The 22,943-nt window shown below is 44.8% G+C and overlaps 1 protein-coding gene across 1 annotated transcript in view; it reads left to right on the top strand.

Moving 5' to 3' along the window:
• The window catches only part of LOC124711925 (carboxypeptidase N subunit 2), a 158,632-nt gene that overhangs the window by 5,711 nt on the left and 129,978 nt on the right, over window positions 1–22,943 (top strand). Inside the window, exon 2 of the mRNA XM_047242182.1 lies at window positions 7,415–7,565. Within this exon, the coding sequence (XP_047098138.1) occupies window positions 7,510–7,565 (56 nt within the window). The 5' untranslated portion in view covers window positions 7,415–7,509. The remainder of the gene's footprint in view (window positions 1–7,414; window positions 7,566–22,943) is intronic.

Raw genomic sequence — 22,943 nt, 5'->3', positions numbered from 1 at the left:
GATTTCTACACTCCTAAACATTCCTAGGTCACTGTTTCCGATGTGATACTGAAGTGGAAATGTGAAGGGAGACGTGCAGCACAAAAGCGTACAGGCCGACCTCGTCTGTTAACTGACAGAGACCGCCGACAGTCGAAGAGGGTCGTAATGCGTAATAGGCAGACATCTATCCAGACCATCACACACGAATTCGAAAATGCGTCACTACCCATTGCAAGTACTACGACAGTTAGGCGGGAAGTGAGAACACTTGAATTTCATGGTCGAGCGCTACTCATAACCACACATGACGTCAGTAAATGCCAAACGACGCCTTGCTTGATGCAAGGAGCGTAAACATCGGACGACTGAACAGAGGAAAAACGTTGTGTGGAGTGACGAATCACGGTGCACAATGTGGCGATCCGATGGCAGGGTGTGGGTGTGGCGAATGCCCGGTGTACGTCATCTGCCAGCGTGTGTAGTGGCAACAGTTAAATTCGGAGGTGGTGGTGTAATGGTGTGGCCGTGTTTTTCATGGAGGGGGCTTGCTACCACAGAAGAGGCCTACATTGGTGTTTTAAGCACCATCTTGCTTCCCACTGTTAAAGAGCAATATAGGGATGGCGATTGCATGTTTCAACACGATCGAGCACATGTTCATATCACTGCCTGTGGCGGAGTGGTTACACGACAAGAACATCCCTGTAACAGACTGACCTGCACAGAGTCCTGACCTGAATCCTATAGAACACCTTTGGGATGTTTTGGAACGCCGACTTCGTGCCATGTCTCACCGATCGACATCGATACCTCTCCTCAGTGCAGTACTCCGTAAAGAATGCGTTGCCATTCCCTAAGAAACCTTCCAGCACCTGACTGAACGTATGCCTGCGAGAGTGGAAGCTGTCATCAAGGCTAAGGGTGGGCCAGCACCATATGGGCCGACACCATATTGAATTCCAGCATTACCGATGGAGGGAGCCTCGGAATTTTAAGCCAGATGACCGGATACTTATGATCACTTAGTGTATCTTGTTGTTGGTGTTGTTGTTGTGGTCTTCAGTCCTGAGACTGGTTTGCTGCAGCTTCTTCATCTCCCAAAAGTTACTGCAACCTACGTCCATCTGAATCTCTCTCCAATGCTAAATTTGTGATCCCTTGATGCCTCAGAACATGTCCTACCAACTGGTCCCTTCTTCTTGTCAAGTTGTGCCATAAACTCCTCTTCTCCCCAATTCTATTCAATACCTCCTCATTCGTTATGTGATCTACCCATCTAATCTTCAGCATTATTCTGTAACACCACATTTCGAAAGCTTCTATTCTCTTCTTGTCCAAACTATTTATAGTCCACGTTTCACTTCCATACATGACTACACTCCATACAAATACACTCCTGGAAATGGAAAAAAGAACACATTGACACCGGTGTGTCAGACCCACCATACTTGCTCCGGACACTGCGAGAGGGCTGTACAAGCAATGATCACACGCACGGCACAGCGGACACACCAGGAACCGCGGTGTTGGCCGTCGAATGGCGCTAGCTGCGCAGCATTTGTGCACCGCCACCGTCAGTGTCAGCCAGTTTGCCGTGGCATACGGAGCTCCATCGCAGTCTTTAACACTGGTAGCATGCCGCGACAGCGTGGACGTGAACCGTATGTGCAGTTGACGCACTTTGAGCGAGGGCGTATAGTGGGCATGCGGGAGGCCGGGTGGACGTACCGCCGAATTGCTCAACACGTGGGGCGTGAGGTCTCCACAGTACATCGATGTTGTCGCCAGTGGTCGGCGGAAGGTGCACGTGCCCGTCGACCTGGGACCGGACCGCAGCGACGCACGGATGCACGCCAAGACCGTAGGATCCTACGCAGTGCCGTAGGGGACCGCACCGCCACTTCCCAGCAAATTAGGGACACTGTTGCTCCTGGGGTATCGGCGAGGACCATTCGCAACCGTCTCCATGAAGCTGGGCTACGGTCCCGCACACCGTTAGGCCGTCTTCCGCTCACGCCCCAACATCGTGCAGCTCGCCTCCAGTGGTGTCGCGACAGGCGTGAATGGAGGGACGAATGGAGACGTGTCGTCTTCAGCGATGAGAGTCGCTTCTGCCTTGGTGCCAATGATGGTCGTATGCGTGTTTGGCGCCGTGCAAGTGAGCGCCACAATCAGGACTGCATACGACCGAGGCACACAGGGCCAACACCCGGCATCATGGTGTGGGGAGCGATCTCCTACACTGGCCGTACACCACTGGTGATCGTCGAGGGGACACTGAATAGTGCACGGTACATCCAAACCGTCATCGAACCCATCGTTCTACCATTCCTAGACCGGCAAGGGAACTTGCTGTTCCAACAGGACAATGCACGTCCGCATGTATCCCGTGCCACCCAACGTGCTCTAGAAGGTGTAAGTCAACTACCCTGGCCAGCAAGATCTCCGGATCTGTCCCCCATCGAGCATGTTTGGGACTGGATGAAGCGTAGTCTCACGCGGTCTGCACGTCCAGCACGAACGCTGGTCCAACTGAGGCGCCAGGTGGAAATGGCATGGCAAGCCGTTCCACAGGACTACATCCAGCATCTCTACGATCGTCTCCATGGGAGAATAGCAGCCTGCATTGCTGCGAAAGGTGGATATACACTGTACTAGTGCCGACATTGTGCATGCTCTGTCGCCTGTGTCTATGTGCCTGTGGTTCTGTCAGTGTGATCATGTGATGTATCTGACCCCAGGAATGTGTCAATAAAGTTTCCCCTTCCTGGGACAATGAATTCACGGTGTTCTTATTTCAATTTGCAGGAGTGTACTTTCAGAAACGACTTCCTGACACTTAAGTTGGTTGGTTGGTTTGGGGAAGGAGACCAGACAGCGAGGTCATCGGTCTCATCGGATTAGGGAAGGACGGGGAAGGAAGTCGGCCGTGCCCTTTGAAAGGAACCATCCCGGCATTTGCCTGGAGCGATTTAGGGAAATCACGGAAAACCTAAATCAGGATGGCCGGACGCGGGAGACACTTAAGTCTATACTCGATGTTAACAAATTTCTCTTCTTCAGAAACGCTTTCCTTGCCATTGCCAGTCTACATTTTATATATTCTCTACTTCGACCATCATCAGTTATTTTGCTCCCCAAATAGCAAAACTCCTTTGCTACTTTAAGTGTATCATTTCCTAAACTAATTCCCTCAGCATCACGCGACTTAATTCGACTACATTCCACTATCCTCGTTTTGCTTTTGTTGATGGTCATCTTACATCCTCCTTTCAAGACACTGTTCATTCCGTTCAACTGCTCTTCCACGTCCTTTGCTGTCTCTGACAGAATTACAATGTCATCGGCGAACCTCAAAGTTTTTATTTCTTCTCCATGGATTTTAATACCTACTCCGAATTTTTATTTTGTTTCGTTCACTGCTTGCTCAATATACAGATTGAATAACATCGGGGAGAGACTACAACCCTGTCTCACTCCCTTCCCAATCGCTGCTTCCCTTTCATGCCCCTCGACTCTTATAACTGCCATCTGGTTTCTGTAAAAATTGTAAATAGCCTTTCGCTCCCTGTATTTTACCCCTGCCACCTTTAGAATTTGAAAGAGTGTGTTCCAGTCAACATTGTCAAAAGCTTTCTCTAAGTCTACAAATGCAAGAAACGTATGTTTGCCTTAATCTTTCCTCTAAGATAAGTCGTAGGATTAGTATTGCCTCATTTGTTCCAACGTTTCTACGGAATCCAAACTGATCTTCCCCGAGGTCGGCTTCTACCAGTTTTCCCATTCGTCTGTAAAGAATTCGCGTTAGTATTTTGCAGCTGTGACTTACTAAACTGATAGTTCGGTAGTTTTCACATCTGTCAGCACCTGCTTTCTTTGGGATTGGAATTATTATATTCTTCTTGAAGTCTGAGGGAATTTCGGCTGTCTCATACATCTTGCTCACCAGATGGTAGAGTTTTGTCAGGACTGGCTCTCCCAAGGCCGTCAGTAGTTCTAATGGTATGTTGTCTACTCCCTGGGCCTTGTTTCGCCTCAGGTCTTTCAGTGCTCTGTCAAACTCTTCACGCAGTATCATATCTCCCATTTCATCTTCATCTACATCCTCTTCCATTTCCATAATATTGTTCTCAAGTACATCGCCATTGTATAGACCCTCTATATACTCCTTCCACCTTTCTGCTTTCCCTTGTTTGCTTAGAACTGGGTTTCTGTGTGAGATCATGATATTCATACAAGTGGCTCTCTTTTGTGCAAAGGTCTTTTTTAGTATCTATCTTACCCCTAATGAGATAAGCCTCTACATCGTTACTTTTGTCCTCTAGCCATCCGTGCCTAGCCATTTTGCACGTACTGCCGATCTCATTTTTAAGACGTTTGTGTTCCTTTTTGCGTGCTTCATTTACTGCATTTTTATATTTTCTCCTTTCATCAATTAAATTCAATATTTCTTCTGTTACCGAAGGATTTCTACTAGCCCTCGTCTTTTTACCTACTTGATCCTCTGCTGCCTTCACTACTTCATCCCTCAGAGCTACCCATTCTTCTTATGCTGTGTTTCTTTCCCCCATTCCTGTCAATTGTTCCCTGATGCTCTCCCTGAAACACTGTACAACGTCTGGTTCTTTCAGTTTATCCAGGTCCCATCTCCTCAAATTCCCACCATTTTGCAGTTTTTTCAGTTTTAATCTACAGTTTATAACCAATAGATTGTGGTCAGAGTCCACATCGGCCCCTGGAAATGTCGTACAATTTAAAACCTGGTTCCTAAATCTCTGTCTTACCATTACATTATCTGATATCTTCTAGTATCTCCAGGATTCTTCCATGTATACAACGTTCTTTTATGATTCTTGAACCAAGTGTTAGCTATGATTAAGTTATGCTCTGTGCAAAATTCTACCAGGCGGCTTCCTCTTTCATTTCTTCCCCCCAATCCATATTCACCTACTACGTTTTCTTCTCTCCTTTTTCCTACTACCGAATTCCAGTCATCCGTGACTATTAAATTTTCGTCCCCCTTCATATCTGACTAATTTCTTTGATTTCATCATACATTTCTTCAATTTCTTCGTCATCTGCAGAGCTAGTTGGCATATAAACTTGTACTAGTGTAGTAGGCGTGGGCTTCGTGCCTATCTTGGCCACAATAATGCGTTCACTATGCTGTTTGTAGTAGCTTACCCGCATTCCTATATTTTTTCTCATTATTAAACCTACTCCTGCATTACCCCCATTTGACTTTGTATTTATAACCCTGTATTCGCCTGACCAAAAGTCTTGTTCCTCCTACCACCGAACGTCACTAATTCCCACTATATCTAACTGTAACCTATCCGTTTCACCTTTTAAATTTTCTAACCTACCTGCCCGATTAAGGGATCTGACATTCCACGCTCCGATCCGTAGAACACCAGGTTTCTTTCTCCTGATAACGACATCCTCTTGAGTAGTCCCCTCCCGGAGATCCGAATGGGGACTATTTTACCTCCGGAATATTTTACCCAACAGGACGCCATCATCATTTAACCATACAGTAAAGCTGCATGGCCTCGGGAAAAATTACGGTTGTAGTTTCCCCTTGCATTCAGCCGTTCGCAGTACCAGCACAGGAAGGCCGTTTTGGCTAGTGTTACAAGGTCAGATCAGTCAATCATCGAAACTGTTGCCCCTGCAACTATTGAAAAGGCTGCTGCCCCTCTTCAAGAACCACACGTTTGTCTGGCCTCTCAACAGATACCCCTCCGTTGTGGTTGCACCTACGGTACGGCTATCTGTATCGTTGAGGCACGCAAGCCTCCCCACCAACTGCAAGGTCCATGGTTCTCGGGGGGGGGGGGGGGGGGGGGGGGAGACTGGTCTCATACAGATACCATTTTATGTATATAGACTGAAGCCGTGAGTGAAAATTTCTACCGACGTTTCGGTATATTAATCTTCTCAGGGAGACCGCCAACTACTTGGTTCAACTTCAAGTTTCTGTTGTGATTTGGATAGGTGCCTTGCATCTGATTGGCGACGTTTCTCTCCAGAAAGCAAAAAATCTGGCGAACGCTATGTAGTCAAAAGTATCCGGACACCCCCAGAAAGCTACGTTTTTCATATTAGGTGGATTGTGCTGCCACCTACTGCCAGGTACTCCATACCAGCGACTTCAGTAGTCATTAGACATCGAGAAAGAGGAGAATGGGCCGCTCCGCGGAATTCAAGGCCTTCGAACGTGGCAAGGTGGTTGGGTGTTACATGTGTCATAGGTGTGTGCGCGAGATCTCCACAGTCCTAAACATCCGTAGGTCCACTGTTTCCGATGTGACTGTGAAGAGGAAGATTGAAGGGACACATACAGCACAAAAGCGTACAGGGCGACCTCGTCTGTTGACTGACAGAGACCGCCAACAGTTGAAGAGGGTCGTAACGTGTAATAGGCAGACATTTATCGAGACCATGACACAGGAATTCGAAACTGCATCAGGATCCACTGCAAGTACTATGACAGTCAGGAGGGAGGTGAGAGAACTTGGATTTCATGGTCGAACGGCTGCTGGTAAGCTACACATGACGTCAGTAAATGCCAAACGACGCCTTGCTTCATGTAAGGAGCGTTAACACTGGGCGATTGAACAATGGAAAAACATTGTGTGGAGTGACGAATCACGGTACACAATGTGTCGATCCGATGGCAGGGTGTGGGTGTGGCGAATGCCCGGTGTACGTCATCTGCCAGCGTGTGTAGTGCCAAGAGTAAAATTCGGAGGTGGTGGTGTAAAGGTGTGGCCGTGTTTTTCATGGAGGGGGCTTGCTACCACAGAAGAGGCCTACATTAATGTTTTAAGCACCATCTTGCTTCCCACTGTTAAAGAGCAATATAGGGATGGCGATTGCATGTTTCAACACGATCGAGCACCTGTTCATATCACTACCTGTGGCGGAGTGGTTACACGACAAGAACATCCCTGTAACAGACTGACCTGCACAGAGTCCTGACCTGAATCCTATGGAACATCTTTGGGATGTTTTGGAACGCCAACGTCGTGCCATGCCTCAGCTATCGACATCGATACCTCTCCTCAGTGCAGCACTCCGTGAAGAATGGGCTGCCATTCCCCAAAAAACCTGACTGAACGTATGCCTGCGAGAGTGGAAGCTGTCATCGCTAAAGGTGGGCCGATACCATATTGAATTCGAGCGTTACCTATGCGGGGCGCCACGGACTTTTAAGCCATTTTCAGCCAGGTCTCCGGATACTTTTGATCACATAGTGTATCTTACTGAGTCTTTCACGCTCGGCAAAGCTCTGGGGCGTGGAATTCCTCTACCAGCTGTACGCGCACGAACGCTGTTACGTTTCGTGGGGGGGGGGGGGACAGCTGAAGGCTGGCCGCGATTTCACGTTAGCTGTGTGTGGTGAATGCGGGCCGCGTGTTTGTTGCAGTGTGGGAGGTGTCTTCGGGCCCGGAGCGGTGGTCTCGCTGCACCGAGGGCCCGTGCCGCTGCCGGCCCGAGACGCTGAGCCTCAGCTGCTGGAGGATGCAGCTGCGGGAGCTGCCGGCGCTGCAGCTGGTGCCGACCGACGCCCGCGCCATGTGAGTCTGAGAGACAAGCCTGCCTGAGTCTGCCTGCCTGCCTGCGCGCTCATTAAAGCACAGGGTGACACAGAAAAACGGCAGCATCTCCACTGTGGTGTGCGTACTGTAAGACCGTCGGTACACACACCATCAGACTACTTGACTTGTCGCTCGAACGAAGTAGGCGAGTGTCAGCAATATGTCTCGTGGTCTTATCGTGGCGTGTTTATCTTCTGCCGTTAGGTCAGACGATAGAAATGCCACTTGCACGCTTAGAGTAGCAGATTGACGGTGACCAACTTTAAACAGAACTTGATTAATTTTCACACACATTTACTAAAATAATAAAAAACATACACATTACGTAACTTGATTCTGGATGCTATTTACAATTGACAATCTGAAGTTTCTTTGGTCTTGGTACGTTAATCTTATTCTCAGATATCTCTGATACTTGACAAAGTGTCTATACATTTCTCTGCATGGCTATGTACAGGAATATGATAATCTTATTAGGCGCAGACTGAAACTTGACTATAGACTGGTACAGACTAATGTAGAGCTCGTACAGACTGGTACAGACTAATGCAGACTGGTACAGACTGGTGCAGACTAATACAGACTGACTAATCGGAGGTCTGTACACTCGTTATAATACCTCGCGAGTTCAGGTATCACTGCGCGAGTGTGATCTACGAGGAGAAAAGGTTCTACGTTAGCAGCAATGTCATTGGCTGCGTTACATATTAATATGCGGATCGGCGGAAGCAGAATTTGGCCCGTCTCTATGACAGCGCCATCTCGTAGTGCGGAGACGGACGAGCGCTGCGCCTGCGCTGTTGTGCTTAGCGGGGCGCGCTCTAGTGGGAAAGTTGTGTACGCGCTGACTACGCGGAACTATCTACACAACATCCACAATCCAGTAAAAGTAATGAAGGAAAGTAATTACATTCGTAGTAACCGAAACCTTACAATTTTGCCATTTAAGAAACACTGATGGCATTTATCATTTTTTTATAAATTACGTCGTTTAAGTGGCGTCCTCCTGTACGAATACATTCGTGAAATTTGCTGTTGAGATTCCTCATTGACCGCTGCGACATCTCAGCTGGGGTACCGTGAATTGCACCCCTAATTCTCTGTTCTAACTCATCCAGGGTTCTCGGTCGAGTCGTGTAGACTTTGCTCTCGAGGTAGCCCCACAAAAAAAAAAAAAAAAAAAAGAAAAAAAAAAAGAAAAAAAAATTACGAAGGGATAACTCTGGCGGTCTAGGGCGCCAGGGAATGTCACCGAATCGTGAGATCGCACGGTTTCCATACAATTCTCGTACGTATGCCAGTGATTGCCGTGTAGTGTGTGATGTCGCTCCATCCTGTTGAAACCAGCCTTCTTCAACGTTAAATTTTCCCTGAGACATTTAAGTCTCTAATTTATCTACGATAACGGTGGAAGCTGAACATGTGAATTAAAATCTGTGCTGTGGCTGGCACTCGAACCCGGGTCTTCTCGGATACTTTTTTTTTTAATGTCATTTTGTTCGTTATAGTTCGTTGCAGTTGTTCGTGGCGGACGTCCCCAGACGCTCGTTGAACTTCGTTATTGATCCATTAACTCAGTTTTTTTTTAATTATTACAGAGGGCAGCTAACCCTCTTACCGAACACGCTGAGCTACCGTGCCGGCATACTAGGCAGATATGCTGACTATTACACCACCAAAGCATTAATGTAAACATAGCTGCACGAACTATCCAACTCAAGTACCTCCCACAAACACTAATTCACATTTCGCCTTATATTGTCACTATTACCAGGGCTCTCCGACATTGGAATAGAACCCTTGGATTGGGCGTCATGGGGAAGTGCTGTATTAGATGTGATCGTATAGACCTTAAATTAAATTTTCGCTGAGACGTTTAAGTCTCTAATTTACCTACGATAAACGAGCCCCGACCGCAGCACAAATTTTAATTCACTTCTTCAGCTTCCAACATTATCGTTTGGAGAGTTCTTCATTTCAGGTGTGACGAAAATTCGTAACGCCTCGACGTAACGACCGGCATTCACAGTTATTGTCTTTCCCTGTTCATTTGCGAAAAAGTACGGTCCGATAATCCCCTGCGATGAAACACCACACCTTACTGTCACTTTAGTAGCATGTAAAGGGCGCTCATGAACGTAATTAGGATTTGTGTTTGCCCAGTAACGATAGCTCTATTATTCACCATAACCTGCGACATGAAAGTGTGCCTCATCTGACATTCACAACGTTTTTACAAATTCATCGTCATTATTTTTGTTACCATTTGTTGACAGAATCCTAATCGTAAACGGTAACCGTTCTCCTTCAGTTGTTGCACCATCTGTAGTTTTTACGGGTGACATTTTAAATCAAGATGAAGAATTCTGCGAACGCTCTCCCGGGACATTCCAACCACTGCTACTCGCTTACGAGTTGAACGCCGTGGGCTCCGTATGACAGACTCGCCTACATCAATGTTCGCTGGACAAGCACACTTCTCGGTCGTCCTGTTGGTTTCTTCTTGACGGCAGATCCAGTCTATTCAAAGTTATCAGCCCAAGATTTTATCGCGTGTTTCGACGGAAGGGCATCATGACGTCCTAAATTATAAAAACGCCGGAACTCCTTCTGCGCCGCTACCAAACTACCATTTTTTTTATAAAACATGTTTATGGCTAACGCATGCTGTTTTCCGTTCCACTGATAAATGATTTCTGAAATGGCGGACTGCTTACTCGCTGTCACGAACCCGCAGTGTTGCCACCTGCCCATGGCTGCCAGTACTCATCCCAAACATTCCTGTTATTCTGAGTCACCCTGTATAGATGCGCGTATGTATTCTAACTCAACGTTACATGTACGAGCGCAAAATAATTTTATATAGTCTCATGTCGAGTGGTTAAACGTGCTCCAGGTCTGGGGCAAGTTTACACACGTATGGGGCCACGTGCACGAATATCAAAGAACACAACAGAGACTAAACAAAGTACAAAACAAAACTTTTCTAAAACATGTTTACTGGTAATACAAAATTAAAGGCATAGATCCACCAATTAACATGGTAAAACACAACACTGTTATATAATAAAATAATAGCCAACCAGTCGCATAAATGAAATTTAATTTCTTGACCGGTTTCTGGTACTGAGTGCCCTTCTTCAGAAGGTTTTGTTTATCCCATTATTTGCGAGAGTCAGTCATAAAGTGCATACAACTCCATGGCATACCCTTAAAAATATATATACAGGTACAATAAGTAATACAATACTGAATGCATTAATACAATAAGAGCTCTTAGATGCCTGCATGTAGTTCGCAGTGTCTACATAAAACTGGTGCAACGAAGCTTCTTTGTACTAATTCACAGTGTTTGCATAAAACTTCGTGAATACCTCGTTGATGCTGTGTCCCATAGCTCGCACGCCGACTATAAACACCACGTTCAAACACACTTAAATCTTGATAACCTGTCACTGTAGCAGCAGTAACCGATCTACAACTGCGCCAGACACTTGTTGTTTTGTATAGGTGTTGCCGACCGCAGTGCCGTATTCTGCCTGCCTACATATCTCTGTGTTTGAATACCCATGCTTAAACCAGTTTCTTTGGTGCTTCAGTGTATATGAGATAAACGGTCGTATCTTCTGACTGAACTGACTTACAACCTTAAGTTTTATACAGAACTAAGGGACGATAGACCTTACTGTGTGACATAAATTTCAACTTGATTCGTCTACCCGTTCATGACGTGAAGGGTTTTTCACAGTCCGACAGACAGACGGACAGACGTGTAGACGGACAGCGAAGTGGTCCTATAAGGCTTTCGTTTTTACCGAGTGAGATATGGAACCTTAATTGTGTCTTTCCAGTGGCACAATCGTCGTGAGCCCACCTTTTACTCGTAAGGAAGTAGACCCATTCTGTGAAAACCTGCCTTTTTGATTGGTTGTATCGTTTGAAGCAGTAAATACAAAGGCAATTTTCATCCTCTTTATCAGACTGCTGCGGGTTGTAAGAGAAAGGGAGAAGAACTAGAGGGGACGTTCGTTGACACGGGAGTGCTTGCCAACAGACGCTTTGGAAGGTCTAGTTTGTAGGAGGGGCCCGAGGCGAAGGAGAAGACACAAGATGACGGACGACACAAAGGGAAGCGGAAATTGCGTGGATCTGAAGAGCGTGGCAGAAGACAGGGGGATGCGGAAAGTTACAATGTGAAAACGTGCCTTTGTGCAGGACACTAATGATATCAGAAGTAGGCGTATCCGCATTTTTTTCTTGTCCTTCCTTTTTGCAATTTCTTACCCTTATCCGTCTTTGCTTTCATAGAACCAATTCCTTCTGCTTGAGATTCATTAGGTTCAAACAGCTTTTTTCGCAATTTCTACCTTCTGTTCTCCTGTGCATTTTTCTAGATTGAGTTTCCAACTGCTGTTGCCCCTTACAGTTTCCTTGTCTGGAGTAGTGAAATGTCGTGTGGCTAGGGCCTCCCGCCGGATAAACCGATAGCCTTTTTAGTTGACGCCACTTCAGCGACTTGCGCTTCGATGGGGATGAGATAATGATGATGAAGACAACACAACACCCAGTCCCTCAGCGGAGGAAAACCTCCGACCCACCCGGGAACTGAACCCGGGCCCCTTCGCATTCCGTCGCCCTGACCACTTAGCTATCGGAGCATACATGGATAGTAACGCAAAATAGTGTTACACGCGCGCAACAGAAATACGTAAATGTGGCCCGTGCCTATGTTCGAATTAGTTTCGAAACTACTGCAGTAACTATCAGGCTTTCAAATTATGCAAATGTACCTTGTAGAGTAGAATAATCTCCTGCAACTCAAATGGTTCAAATGGCTCTGAGCACTATGGGGCTTAACATCTATGGTCATCAGTCCCCTAGAACTTAGAACTACTTAAACCTAACTAACCTAAGGACAGCACACAACACCCAGTCATCACGAGGCAGAGAAAATCCCTGACCCCGCCGGGAATCGAACCCGGGAACCCGGGCGCGGGAAGCGAGAACGCTACCGCACGACCACGAGCTGCGGACAACTCTCCTGCAACTGAACGAATATTTATTTCTTCTCAACTTTGAAAGGTGTGTTTCCTAGGAGTTTCGATGTTTGAATAGCAAAATTTACTCACCTCGCACAAAAACGCAAATACGGGGGACATTTCATAAATAATGCAAAGGATGGCATTGCTGTGGATGCTTTGATACAACAACAATGAAAATTACGTCTGATGTGATTGCAAGACGCACGTGTGTTTATTTTTTCGCTGTGTACTCTAACATAAAATTGGCGAGAGGTAGAAATGGACCCAGCACGTGTCTCGAGTACTGTGACTCCTGAGGACCAGAGATCGTACGTGACGATCGAAACTTTACGCCTCAAAAACGCGACAGAAATCCACAGTACGTTAAGTGAAGTTTGTGCTAAATTTACGGTGGACGTAGTACAGTTTCACGTTGGGTTTATCGTTTTCGTGGTAATAGTATGAGCGTAGACGACAGTTCAAGACCCGGGAGGGCAAAAACGTCAACAGATGAACGACGTGTGTAACTTGTGGCAGATGCTCTTGAAGAAGGTCGCAGTGCGGCTTTTGAGGAACCCTGCTAAGACACGGAAATTTCTTCAGCATCAGTATTCCGCATTCTGACAAATGATCTGAAGAAGAGAGAAATTTCTGCGAGATGGGTTGGACACCGTTTGACTGGTGAAGAGAAGCAGAAACATCTGGACATTGCAAACTTGTTCAGACAACCATTGGAACGTGAAGGTCAAGGATTTTTATGTTGAATTGTCGCTGTTGATGAAGCGTGGACTAGAGGCTTTGGACCGGAGTTGAAATCACAGTGCAATGAAGGGAGAGCTGCAAATTCTCCATGTCAAAAAAATTTCGCCGCGCTCAATCAAAGCTCAAGCAAATGATGATATTTTCTTATGGTCACCAAAGAAATATATCAACATGATAGACAGAATTCCTTTGGAACAAGTGTCACACTGTGTATTATCGTAGCTTCGTGCAAAACCTGCAAATAAAAATGCACAAAACACAACCTCAGTTGCTGGAAGCTGGGCCATTCCACGACAGTGCTCGCCCGCATATCGGCAATGTTGTAGCCCTGGAACTGCGTGAATACAGGTGGGGAATTTTTCACATCCTCTCACCAGTCCCCCCCCCCCCCCCCCCTATACGTGGACGTCGTTATCTTTCTCTGGAAGAGCTTTCTATCACCGTTACCCGACACATTCGACAGGTGAACAGTAGTGGTATCCTGAGTGGAATAGTAAAGCTTCCGAGATCTAGAGATTCAGTCACAGACAAGCAGGGACTCTACACTGAAAGATCGCAGGGAGAGATATTGAAAAAAAGAAAATATGTAAGTAAAAGAATTAGAGTGCATTATTTATGAAATGTCCGTCGCATGTTCTTCGCACTGAAATGTTTACTCAACTGATGACGCGAAGTTTGTGAGAGTCCTCAGTAAATGGCAGTACTAATCTTCGACGGTCGGTAGCGCTCTAAAGAGAATGGTTCCCGAGAAAAATGCTCTGAGTGAATGTGGCCGTTGCGTAACCTTGCCCTGGTCTTCCCTACTTACCAGCGTGCCACTGCCAGAGCTTTTTTCCAGTCCATTCACTTATGGAGTGTGGGAAGAGTGACAGTTTAAACCATTGTGTGCACGCTGTATGTATCTAATTTTTTCCTCGCGACTCCTATTCGAGCGATATGTACTCTGTTGTAGCATATTCCCTAGATTCATCATTTGCAGCTCGTTCTTGAAACTTTTAAGCAGATTTTCCCAGGATAGTTGGCGTCTGTATTCAAGTGCCTGCCGATTTCATTTGTTCAGAATCTCTGTGACACCCACCCTCGGGTCAAACAAACTTCTGACCATTCGTGCTGCTCTCCTTAGCATACACCCGAAGCCCCCTGTCAGTCCTATTTGGTATGAATCCCTAGCACTTGAGCAGTATGCTAAATTGCGTCACAGGGGTGTTTTATAAGCAATCTCCTTTGTAACTTCTGGCAGATTAAAACTGTGTGCCGGACCGAGAATGGAACACGGGACCTTTGCCTTTCGTGGGCAAGTGCTCTACCAACTGAGCTACCCAAGCACGACTCACGCCCGGTACTCACAGCTTTACTTCTGCCAGTACTTCGTCTCCTACCTTCCAAACTTTACAGAAGCTCTCCTGCGAACCTTGCAGAACTAGCAGTCCTGAAAGAAAGGATATTGCGGAGACATGGCTTAGCCACAGCCTGGGGGATGTTTCCAGAATGAGATTTTCACTCTGCACTGGAGTGTGCGCTGATATGAAACTTCCTGGCAGATTAAAACTGTGTGCCGGACCGAGACTCGAACTCGGGACCTGGCAGAAGTAAAGCTGTGAGGACGGGGCGTGAGTCGTGCTTGGGTAGCTCAGTTGGCAGAGCACTTGCCCGCGAAAGGCAAAGATCCCGAGTTCGAGTCTCGGTCCGGCACACAGTTTTTATCTGCCAGGAAGTTTCATATCAGCGCACACTCCGCTGCAGAGTGAAAATCTCATTCTGGAATCGCCTTTGTAGGTTGAACGTCTTTCCTCGCTATTGTACAGGTGCCGAATATAGGGACCTCTGCGTTGTCAGGATGGTACTGTGGAACCTGTGGAGCGTCTTTCGGTGCTAACAAAACCTGATTAGCGAGTTAATATTTATTCACAGTGACACGGAGGAATTCCGTTGACTCCTACCGTTGGTTCAGCTGGCAGGTCTGCAGGTCAAGCAATACGGCGAAGTATTGTGGGTTGCCGTCTGGCAGGCGAAGCTCTGTGGTTAAATTATGCCCTACACTGCGTTAGAGCATCCTCGATCCTACACCACAATACGACGGTGACTAGGATTGGCCCATCAGGATGCACTGCACTGTCGGAAATTATGTAGTCACATGGTGATCTTGGCTCTACTGGACCCGCTGGCCCCAGGAGCCTGGAAGTGCCTGTAGCGATGATCAGGAGCAGAGGCAGCGAGTGGCGCTCTTAGCCGGCAGTGATGACGATGTTAGTGCGACAAGACCACGAGATGTACTGGAATTGGAAGACCTTCGGTCTCCCCATCAGCGGTGTCATAGGCAGCCAGTGCGAAGTCCCCTGTGTGGCAGGTTGTGATTACTTGGATACTGCCAGGTCAGGAAAGGAAATCAGCGTGTTCACGAAAAGTACTGGAACAACTAATACATCGATGTCACCGTAACGTAATAATCATTCAGTTGATTGCTTCGGTAAAAACGCCATCACTCCTAAGGACCAACTGGACTCAGAGCTGGAGAACAGCGGTATTCGTGGAGAGGGGCGGGAGGGAGCGATCATCGTTCCACTGTGATTGCTTACATCTACATCTACATTTATACTCCGCAAGCCACCCAACGGTGTGTGGCGGAGGGCACTTTACGTGCCGCTCTCACTACCCCCCTTTTCTGTTCCAGTCGCGTATGGTTCGCGGGAAGAACGACTGTCTGAAAGCCTCCATGCGCGCTCGAATCTCTCTAATTTTACATTCGTGATCTCTTCGGGAGGTATAAGTAGGGGGAAGCAATATATTCGATACCTCATCCAGAAACGCACCCTTTCGAAACCTGGCGAGCAAGCTACACCGCGATGCACAGCGCCTCTTTTGCAGAGTCTGCCACTTGAGTTTGCTAAACATCTCCGTAATGCTATCACGGTTACCAAATAACCCTGTGACAACGTTAACGATTCGTTACAGGCTGTTAACTGCACTGTCAAGTCTTTGATAGGTGTTACTGCATCCGGCATATAGCTTGTTGCTCCACGTAACAAGAGCTCACAATTACATCTCTGTCTGTCTCTCTCCCTCTCTCTCTCTCTCTCTCTCTCTCTCTCTCTCTTCCTCAGTGGTCTTTCTACTAAATGTGTGTAACTTGTGCCTCGCGGTTGGGGTTGATGTAGCAATGTGTGGTCACGACTGCGACCGACGTGCAGTGTTGATTTTTGCTGCTTAGCTCTGCCACCATTTGTGCGTTGTGTTGTTTGCGGTTGTGCTAGCGTGAACTTATGAAAAATTTTTAATTTCTTCTCCTTTTCTACTCTGTGGCGTAACACTATTCTACCAATAAACCAAAGCCTATGTGATCTTCCCATTTCGTATCCTTACAAACTCTTACACCCACGTGTTTGTATGAGTCGATATATTTTAATTGTGACTTTTACTATTGTAGTCATAGGATACAACATTTTTTGTTATAGTGAATTGCACAATTCTACTTTTATGAACATTTAAACCAAGTTGACAAACTTTAGACCACTTTGAAATCTTATCGAGATCTGACAGAATATTCCTGCGAATATTTTCAGGCAGTACTTCATAACAGATAATTTCGTCATCTCCGAAAAATCTCCTTCTATCCAAAACGAGGATAATGGAATGTAGTCAAATTAAATCGGGTGACGCCGAGGGAATTAGATTAGGAAATGAGACACTTAAAGTAGTAAAGGAGTTTTGCTATTTAGGGAGTAAAATAACTGATGATGGTCGAAGTAGAGAGGATATGAAATGTAGACTGGCAATGGCAAGGAAATCGTTTCTGAAGATGAGAAATTTGTTAACATCGAGTACAGATTTAAGTGTCAGGAAGTCGTTTCTGAAAGTATTTGTATGGAGTGTAGCCATGTATGGAAGTGAAACATTGACGATAACTAGTTTGGACAGGAAGAGAATAGAAGCTTTCGAAATGTGGTGCTACAGAAGAATGCTGAAGATAAGGTGGGTAGATCACGTAACTAATGAGGAGGTATTGAATAGGATTGGGGAGAAGAGAAGTTTGTGGCACATCTTGACTAGAAGAAGGGATCGGTTGGTAGGACATGTTTTGAGACATCAAGGGATCACAAATTTAGCATTGGAGGGCAGCGTGGAGGGTAAAAATCGAAGAGGGAGACCAAGAGATGAATACACTAAGCAGATTCAGAAGGATGTAGGTTGCAGTAGGTACTGGGAGATGAAGAAGCTTGCACAGGATAGAGTAGCATGGAGAGCTGCATCAAACCAGTCTCAGGACTGAAGACCACAACAACAACAATCCATGATTTTATGATGTCATGGAAGAAAAGTGCGAGTTGAGTTTCACATGATCAATTTTTTGGTAATTCATGCTGGTTGGCTTGGAGAAGGTAATTCTATTCGAGATACCTCATTACCTAATCACCTTGAGATTGAAACTCTTTTGTCCATGGTTAACTACAAATAGATTTGTTGTTTGACAGACGCTGCCTCGAGAAAATCAGAATTTTATTTTTTCTTATACTTCCCAACATTTTTCGCTGAGGTTCCAATATCATCAGTAGATTTTTATTTTCTTTCTATTAAACACGAAAAATGCTCTTTATCACTTGAATTTTTGAGACAGTATTTACAAATAAAAACCTAGGCAGTTTTGTATATATTCCTTGTTAACACATGCTGCGGCTTTGTTGCAGTTGTTTTCTTCCCCAGTTCGTCACCTGAAATCATACAGAACGTAATGCAGAATAATTATTTACTTCGAAATTTTAGTGAAGAATGGAACTTTAGTGAAGAATGAAGCTTAGAGAAGAATGAACAAACTTAAAAACATTGGAGCTCTAGTCACGAGATCAGACAAGGGCAACTCCATGGTAGTAATAAAACAGAAGGACTACAAAGACAAATCCTTACATTTTCTTGAAGACAATAAGACAACAAACCTAACCAGTACCCCCACACAAAGATACCAGGAAAATACGCAGACACTTATGAAAAAAAGTGTTCACAAAACAGAAAGTGAAAAAGCTAAAACAAAAGAACTCCAAGGCACCAACAATGAACAGCCTACTAAAGCTCGACAAGAAAGATATTCCGATATGCCCAGTTGTAAATTTCAGAAGTGCACCCACATATCGCCTAGCCACAGAAATACACACATCCTTACACAAACATTACACATACACAAACAAAAGAAGCATACACAGCACTGAAGAGTTGATACAAAATGTCAGACGTTAACATGTCCGTAACACCCACACTCACATCATTCGACATCACATTTACGTACACCATCACTTAAACCACCAACATAATCAAACAACAATTAAAAAAACAGAAAGGCATTCCCAAACCCCCCATAAAAGAAACAGTTACCATTCTAAAACTAACCACAGAACAATCCTGCTTCTTTTTTGAATACCAGTTCTACTCGCAATAAGATTGGTTTCCCATGTCACCACAAATCAGTGGATCTTCCTGAATCACAACGAAAACAAAGTATTTGGAGCACAGTAAATCCAAACAATACAGTACAGTGTACTCGCATCACTATGTTGATGACATCATATGTCTTCTAGATGAAACACCCAGTTGCATCCATCAACTCCACAATGACGAACACATTTCATCCAAAAATAAAATTCACCATAGAAACAGAAAATGATAAAATCTTAAATTTCCTTCACATACACAACAATCAACACCAATTTTCCATACTCGTGAAAGCCACCGCCACGAGCACAGCCAGACTGTGTACAAACTAGCCAGTTTCCAATACGTGCTTCATAGACTGAACAGAACTCCACTCGGTGAACACAACTACAAAAGTGAATTACAGATAATCCGACAAATATCTGTAGAGAATGGATATGATACAAACATTATAGAGGAAGTGAATCACAAAATAAAAATAAAAATAAAGGGACACTTATCACAGAAAAACAAACGGCCTGTCACCAACATACAAACGCAGACACAACGAGTGGTGCACTCTCACTTACAACAGCCATGCATCCCACGGAACAGGCAGCATACTCAAGAAACAAGGGCTTAAAACAGCCTACAGGACTAATAATTCAAAACGGAAAAAACTAAGGGCAACCGATACAAGCGTAAACAAACAAAACACAACTGGTATTCACCAAGTGACATACTAGGACTGTAAATCAATTTATATAGGAGAGACAAGCAGAAGCTTTAATACCAGATACACAGAACACGGCAGAGTTTTAAAAGTAACAGCTGTCATTCTACATTTACTAGACATGCTATGGAGCCTAACAGACATCAACACTGACTTGAAAATTCTGAAACGCAGCAACAGTTCCCCACGAAAACTGATAACTGTACTTGCACGAAAACAAATAATAAATGAATACATAGCTCTCTGCAACAGAACTCTGTTCTCTACCCCCAAAGACCTATCAGACAACACCAACCGCCAAACACCCAAAACCCTCCCCCTTCGCCACACAAAGCTAGATAATTAAAAAAATATCCAGAAAAGAAAGGAAGGTAGTAATTAAATAAAAACCCACACCCTTTCACAAGACACACACATAGACTCACAAATAAAATGGCAGATAAATCTCACAAAGATTCAATATCTCACCCAGAACACATTCAATTGTTCAACCGTCCGCCACCTTGTTTTCGTAGTTTGCACACAGTTATTTTATTTAATCTTATTGCGAGTTGCGTTGATTCTGATAGCAATGGAGTTGCAAGAATATGGGTCGAGTCAGTATTTTTACAATGTTAACAATACAGCAGCACACAATATGGTTAATTCATGACAAGACTCATAGTGACAACATGGAACACTAGAAGAAATAAAAACATATTACATACATCAGAATTATCACTTATGTGTAAACATTCAGATTAACAATATCAAAGTATTTGAGTAACAATATGACACTACAGTAGCAAGTAGTCTACATTTATGCTTACATTGAATGGCTAACCTAGTTGTATAATAAAAACTTGCTCCTACGCACTAAAAATTCGCTAATTGAATAGAATGACGTTTGCATTAGGTATTTCTTCAGTTTTCTCTTAAACTTTGGTGTTTCAGGAGCAAAGCTTTTTATGACACTGGGTAGATCATTGTAAATTTTGATTCATGTATAATTTACTCCTTTCTGTACAAGGCTATAGTTTGACTCATTACTATGAAAGTCCTCTTTTGACCTTGTGTTGTGACCATGATATTTACTATTGGTACTGAAGAGAGAGTGGTTTTTATTAATTAAACGTACAAGCGAGTATATGTACTGATGTGTGATTGTAAATACATGTAGTTACCTAGACAGATTCCTGTATGAGTGCCTTGGTTGCACACCACTCTTGATGAATATAGCTCTCTTCTGAACAATAAAAACTTTTTTTGTCAAGGGCTGGTTGCCCCAAAAGATGATTCCATAAGACAAAAGTGCATGGAAACATCCGAAGTAAGCAGCTCCTATGGCCTCCTTATGTGTGGTCGATGCAATTATGTGTAAGGCAAATGTTGCAGAATGTAGCCTTTTTTCTAGACCTAGGGTACAATTGGACCAATTTACTTTGCAATCTGTGTACACACCCAGGAACTTAGCTGAGCCAACTTGCTTTATTTGTTGTCCATTAAATTCTATATTTATATCTCCCAGTTTTTTATGTGCCATGTGAAACAGTGCATAATGTGTTTTTTGTTATATTAAGAGAGAGTCCATGACAGTTTAACTATTTCAGAATGTCATCAAATGCATTGCTCGCAGATGTTTCCCAGTTGTTCCCTGTTGCTTTATCAACTAGAAGAGAAGTATCGTCAGCGAATAGGGTGAACTTGTTCACTGGTGCGGTGCAGTGTGGGAATGTAAGAAAACGTCAGGGCCCCAATACTGAGCCTTGAGGCACTCCAGTGCTGACTGTGGCCCTCTTGGATAAAGCTGGGATTCCATTACTGTCAGTAATTATTACCCCATGGTGTTCAGAACCACTTTAGACAATTTTCACACTTTATTTTCGACTTATATTCAGTCACTGTATCACTTTGACTGCTCACACTTCACTGTTTGTTTTTATTTAAAAAAAAATGGGTCAAATGGCTCTGAGCACTATGGGACTTAACATCTGTGGTCATCAGTCCCCTAGAACTTAGAACTACTTAAACCTAACTAACCTAAGGACATCACACACATCCATGCCCGAGGCAGGATTCGAACCTGCGACCGTAGCAGTCGCGCGGTTCCGGACTGAGCGCCTAGAATTGTTTTTATTCACTCACTGCACTACTTCTTCGGTTCCTCCCTTCGTCACTGATAGGAAATGACGTTCGAACCCACGGTGGGTCTTGCTTTATGTACCCTTACCAATGGATAGCCCCACCAGTAGCGAATTCCAGAAAAACCAAAAAGGCTTCTAATGGACCACAACGTTCCAGATCATTCCAAAACATTTGAGAGTGTTCAAGAATGTTCCACAATGCTCTTGGATGTTCCGGGACGTTCCCGAACATTCTGGAATCTACCTGAATGATTGTTCGCGAACATTCCAGAGTACACCGGATCATTGTGGAAAATCCGGAACATTCTGGAAAGTTGTGGAATGTTCCCGAATACTCTCTAATGTTCTGGAATGTTCTTGTATATCCACAAATGTTCTGACATGTTCCAGTAATTTCTAAAGAGCGAAACTTCCCAGCCTTTATATCTTCAAAAACACGCCCTTCAGGTAAAAGCGGGAAGTGTGGGTGTAACAATCTGCAGGGATATGGAATGGAATGATCACACAAGATGAGTCGCGGGTAAAGGAGCTGGTAGGTTTCGGGTTTATTGCTGGAATGCTGGGGAGGCGCAGTCAGTCTACAAATGAGATTGCTTAAAAACCACTTGTGTCATCCATCCTGGAATATTGCTCAAGTGTGTGGGAACCGTACCAAGTAGGACTAACAGGGAATATTTAACGCTTGCAGAGGAGGGCAGGAGGAATAGTCACAGGCTTGTTTAATCCGTGGGAGAGTGTCACAGACATACTGAAGGAACTGTACTGGAAGACTCTTGAGGATGGACGTAAGCTGTTCCTAGAAAGTCTGTTAACAAAGTTTCACGAACCGTCTAGGAATATACCACAATTCCCTACGTGTCGCTCACATAGAGATATTAGGGTAATTACTACACACACAGAGGCATTCATTCCTCCCGCGCTCCACACTTGAATAGAATAGGAAGAAACCCTGGTAACTGGTGCATTGGGATCTACCCTCTTGCATGCTCCTCGTGCTTGTTTGCAGAGTATAGATGTAGATGTAGATGTTATACGTAGTAACATTAGGGAATAAACTTGCGAAGTGTATAACGTGCCGGCCGGTGTGGCCGTGCGGTTCTAGGCGCTTCAGTCTAGAACCGCGTGACCGCTACGGTCGCAGGTTCGAATCCTGCCTCGGGCATGGATGTGTGTGATGTCCTTAGGTTAGTTAGGTTTAAGTACTTCTAAGTTTCTAGGGGACTGGTGACCTCAGATATTGAGTCCCATAGTGCTCAGAGCCATTTTTTGTATAACGTGTTTCCAGATGTAACAGCTTCTGAGGTGGCACGCGCTAATGCTG

This window comes from Schistocerca piceifrons, chromosome 8 (genome assembly GCF_021461385.2).
Source record: "Schistocerca piceifrons isolate TAMUIC-IGC-003096 chromosome 8, iqSchPice1.1, whole genome shotgun sequence".
Taxonomy (NCBI): Eukaryota; Metazoa; Arthropoda; class Insecta; order Orthoptera; family Acrididae; genus Schistocerca; species Schistocerca piceifrons.
Note: the sequence above shows the minus strand (reverse complement) of the source record. Positions and strands in the feature narration are given on the sequence as shown.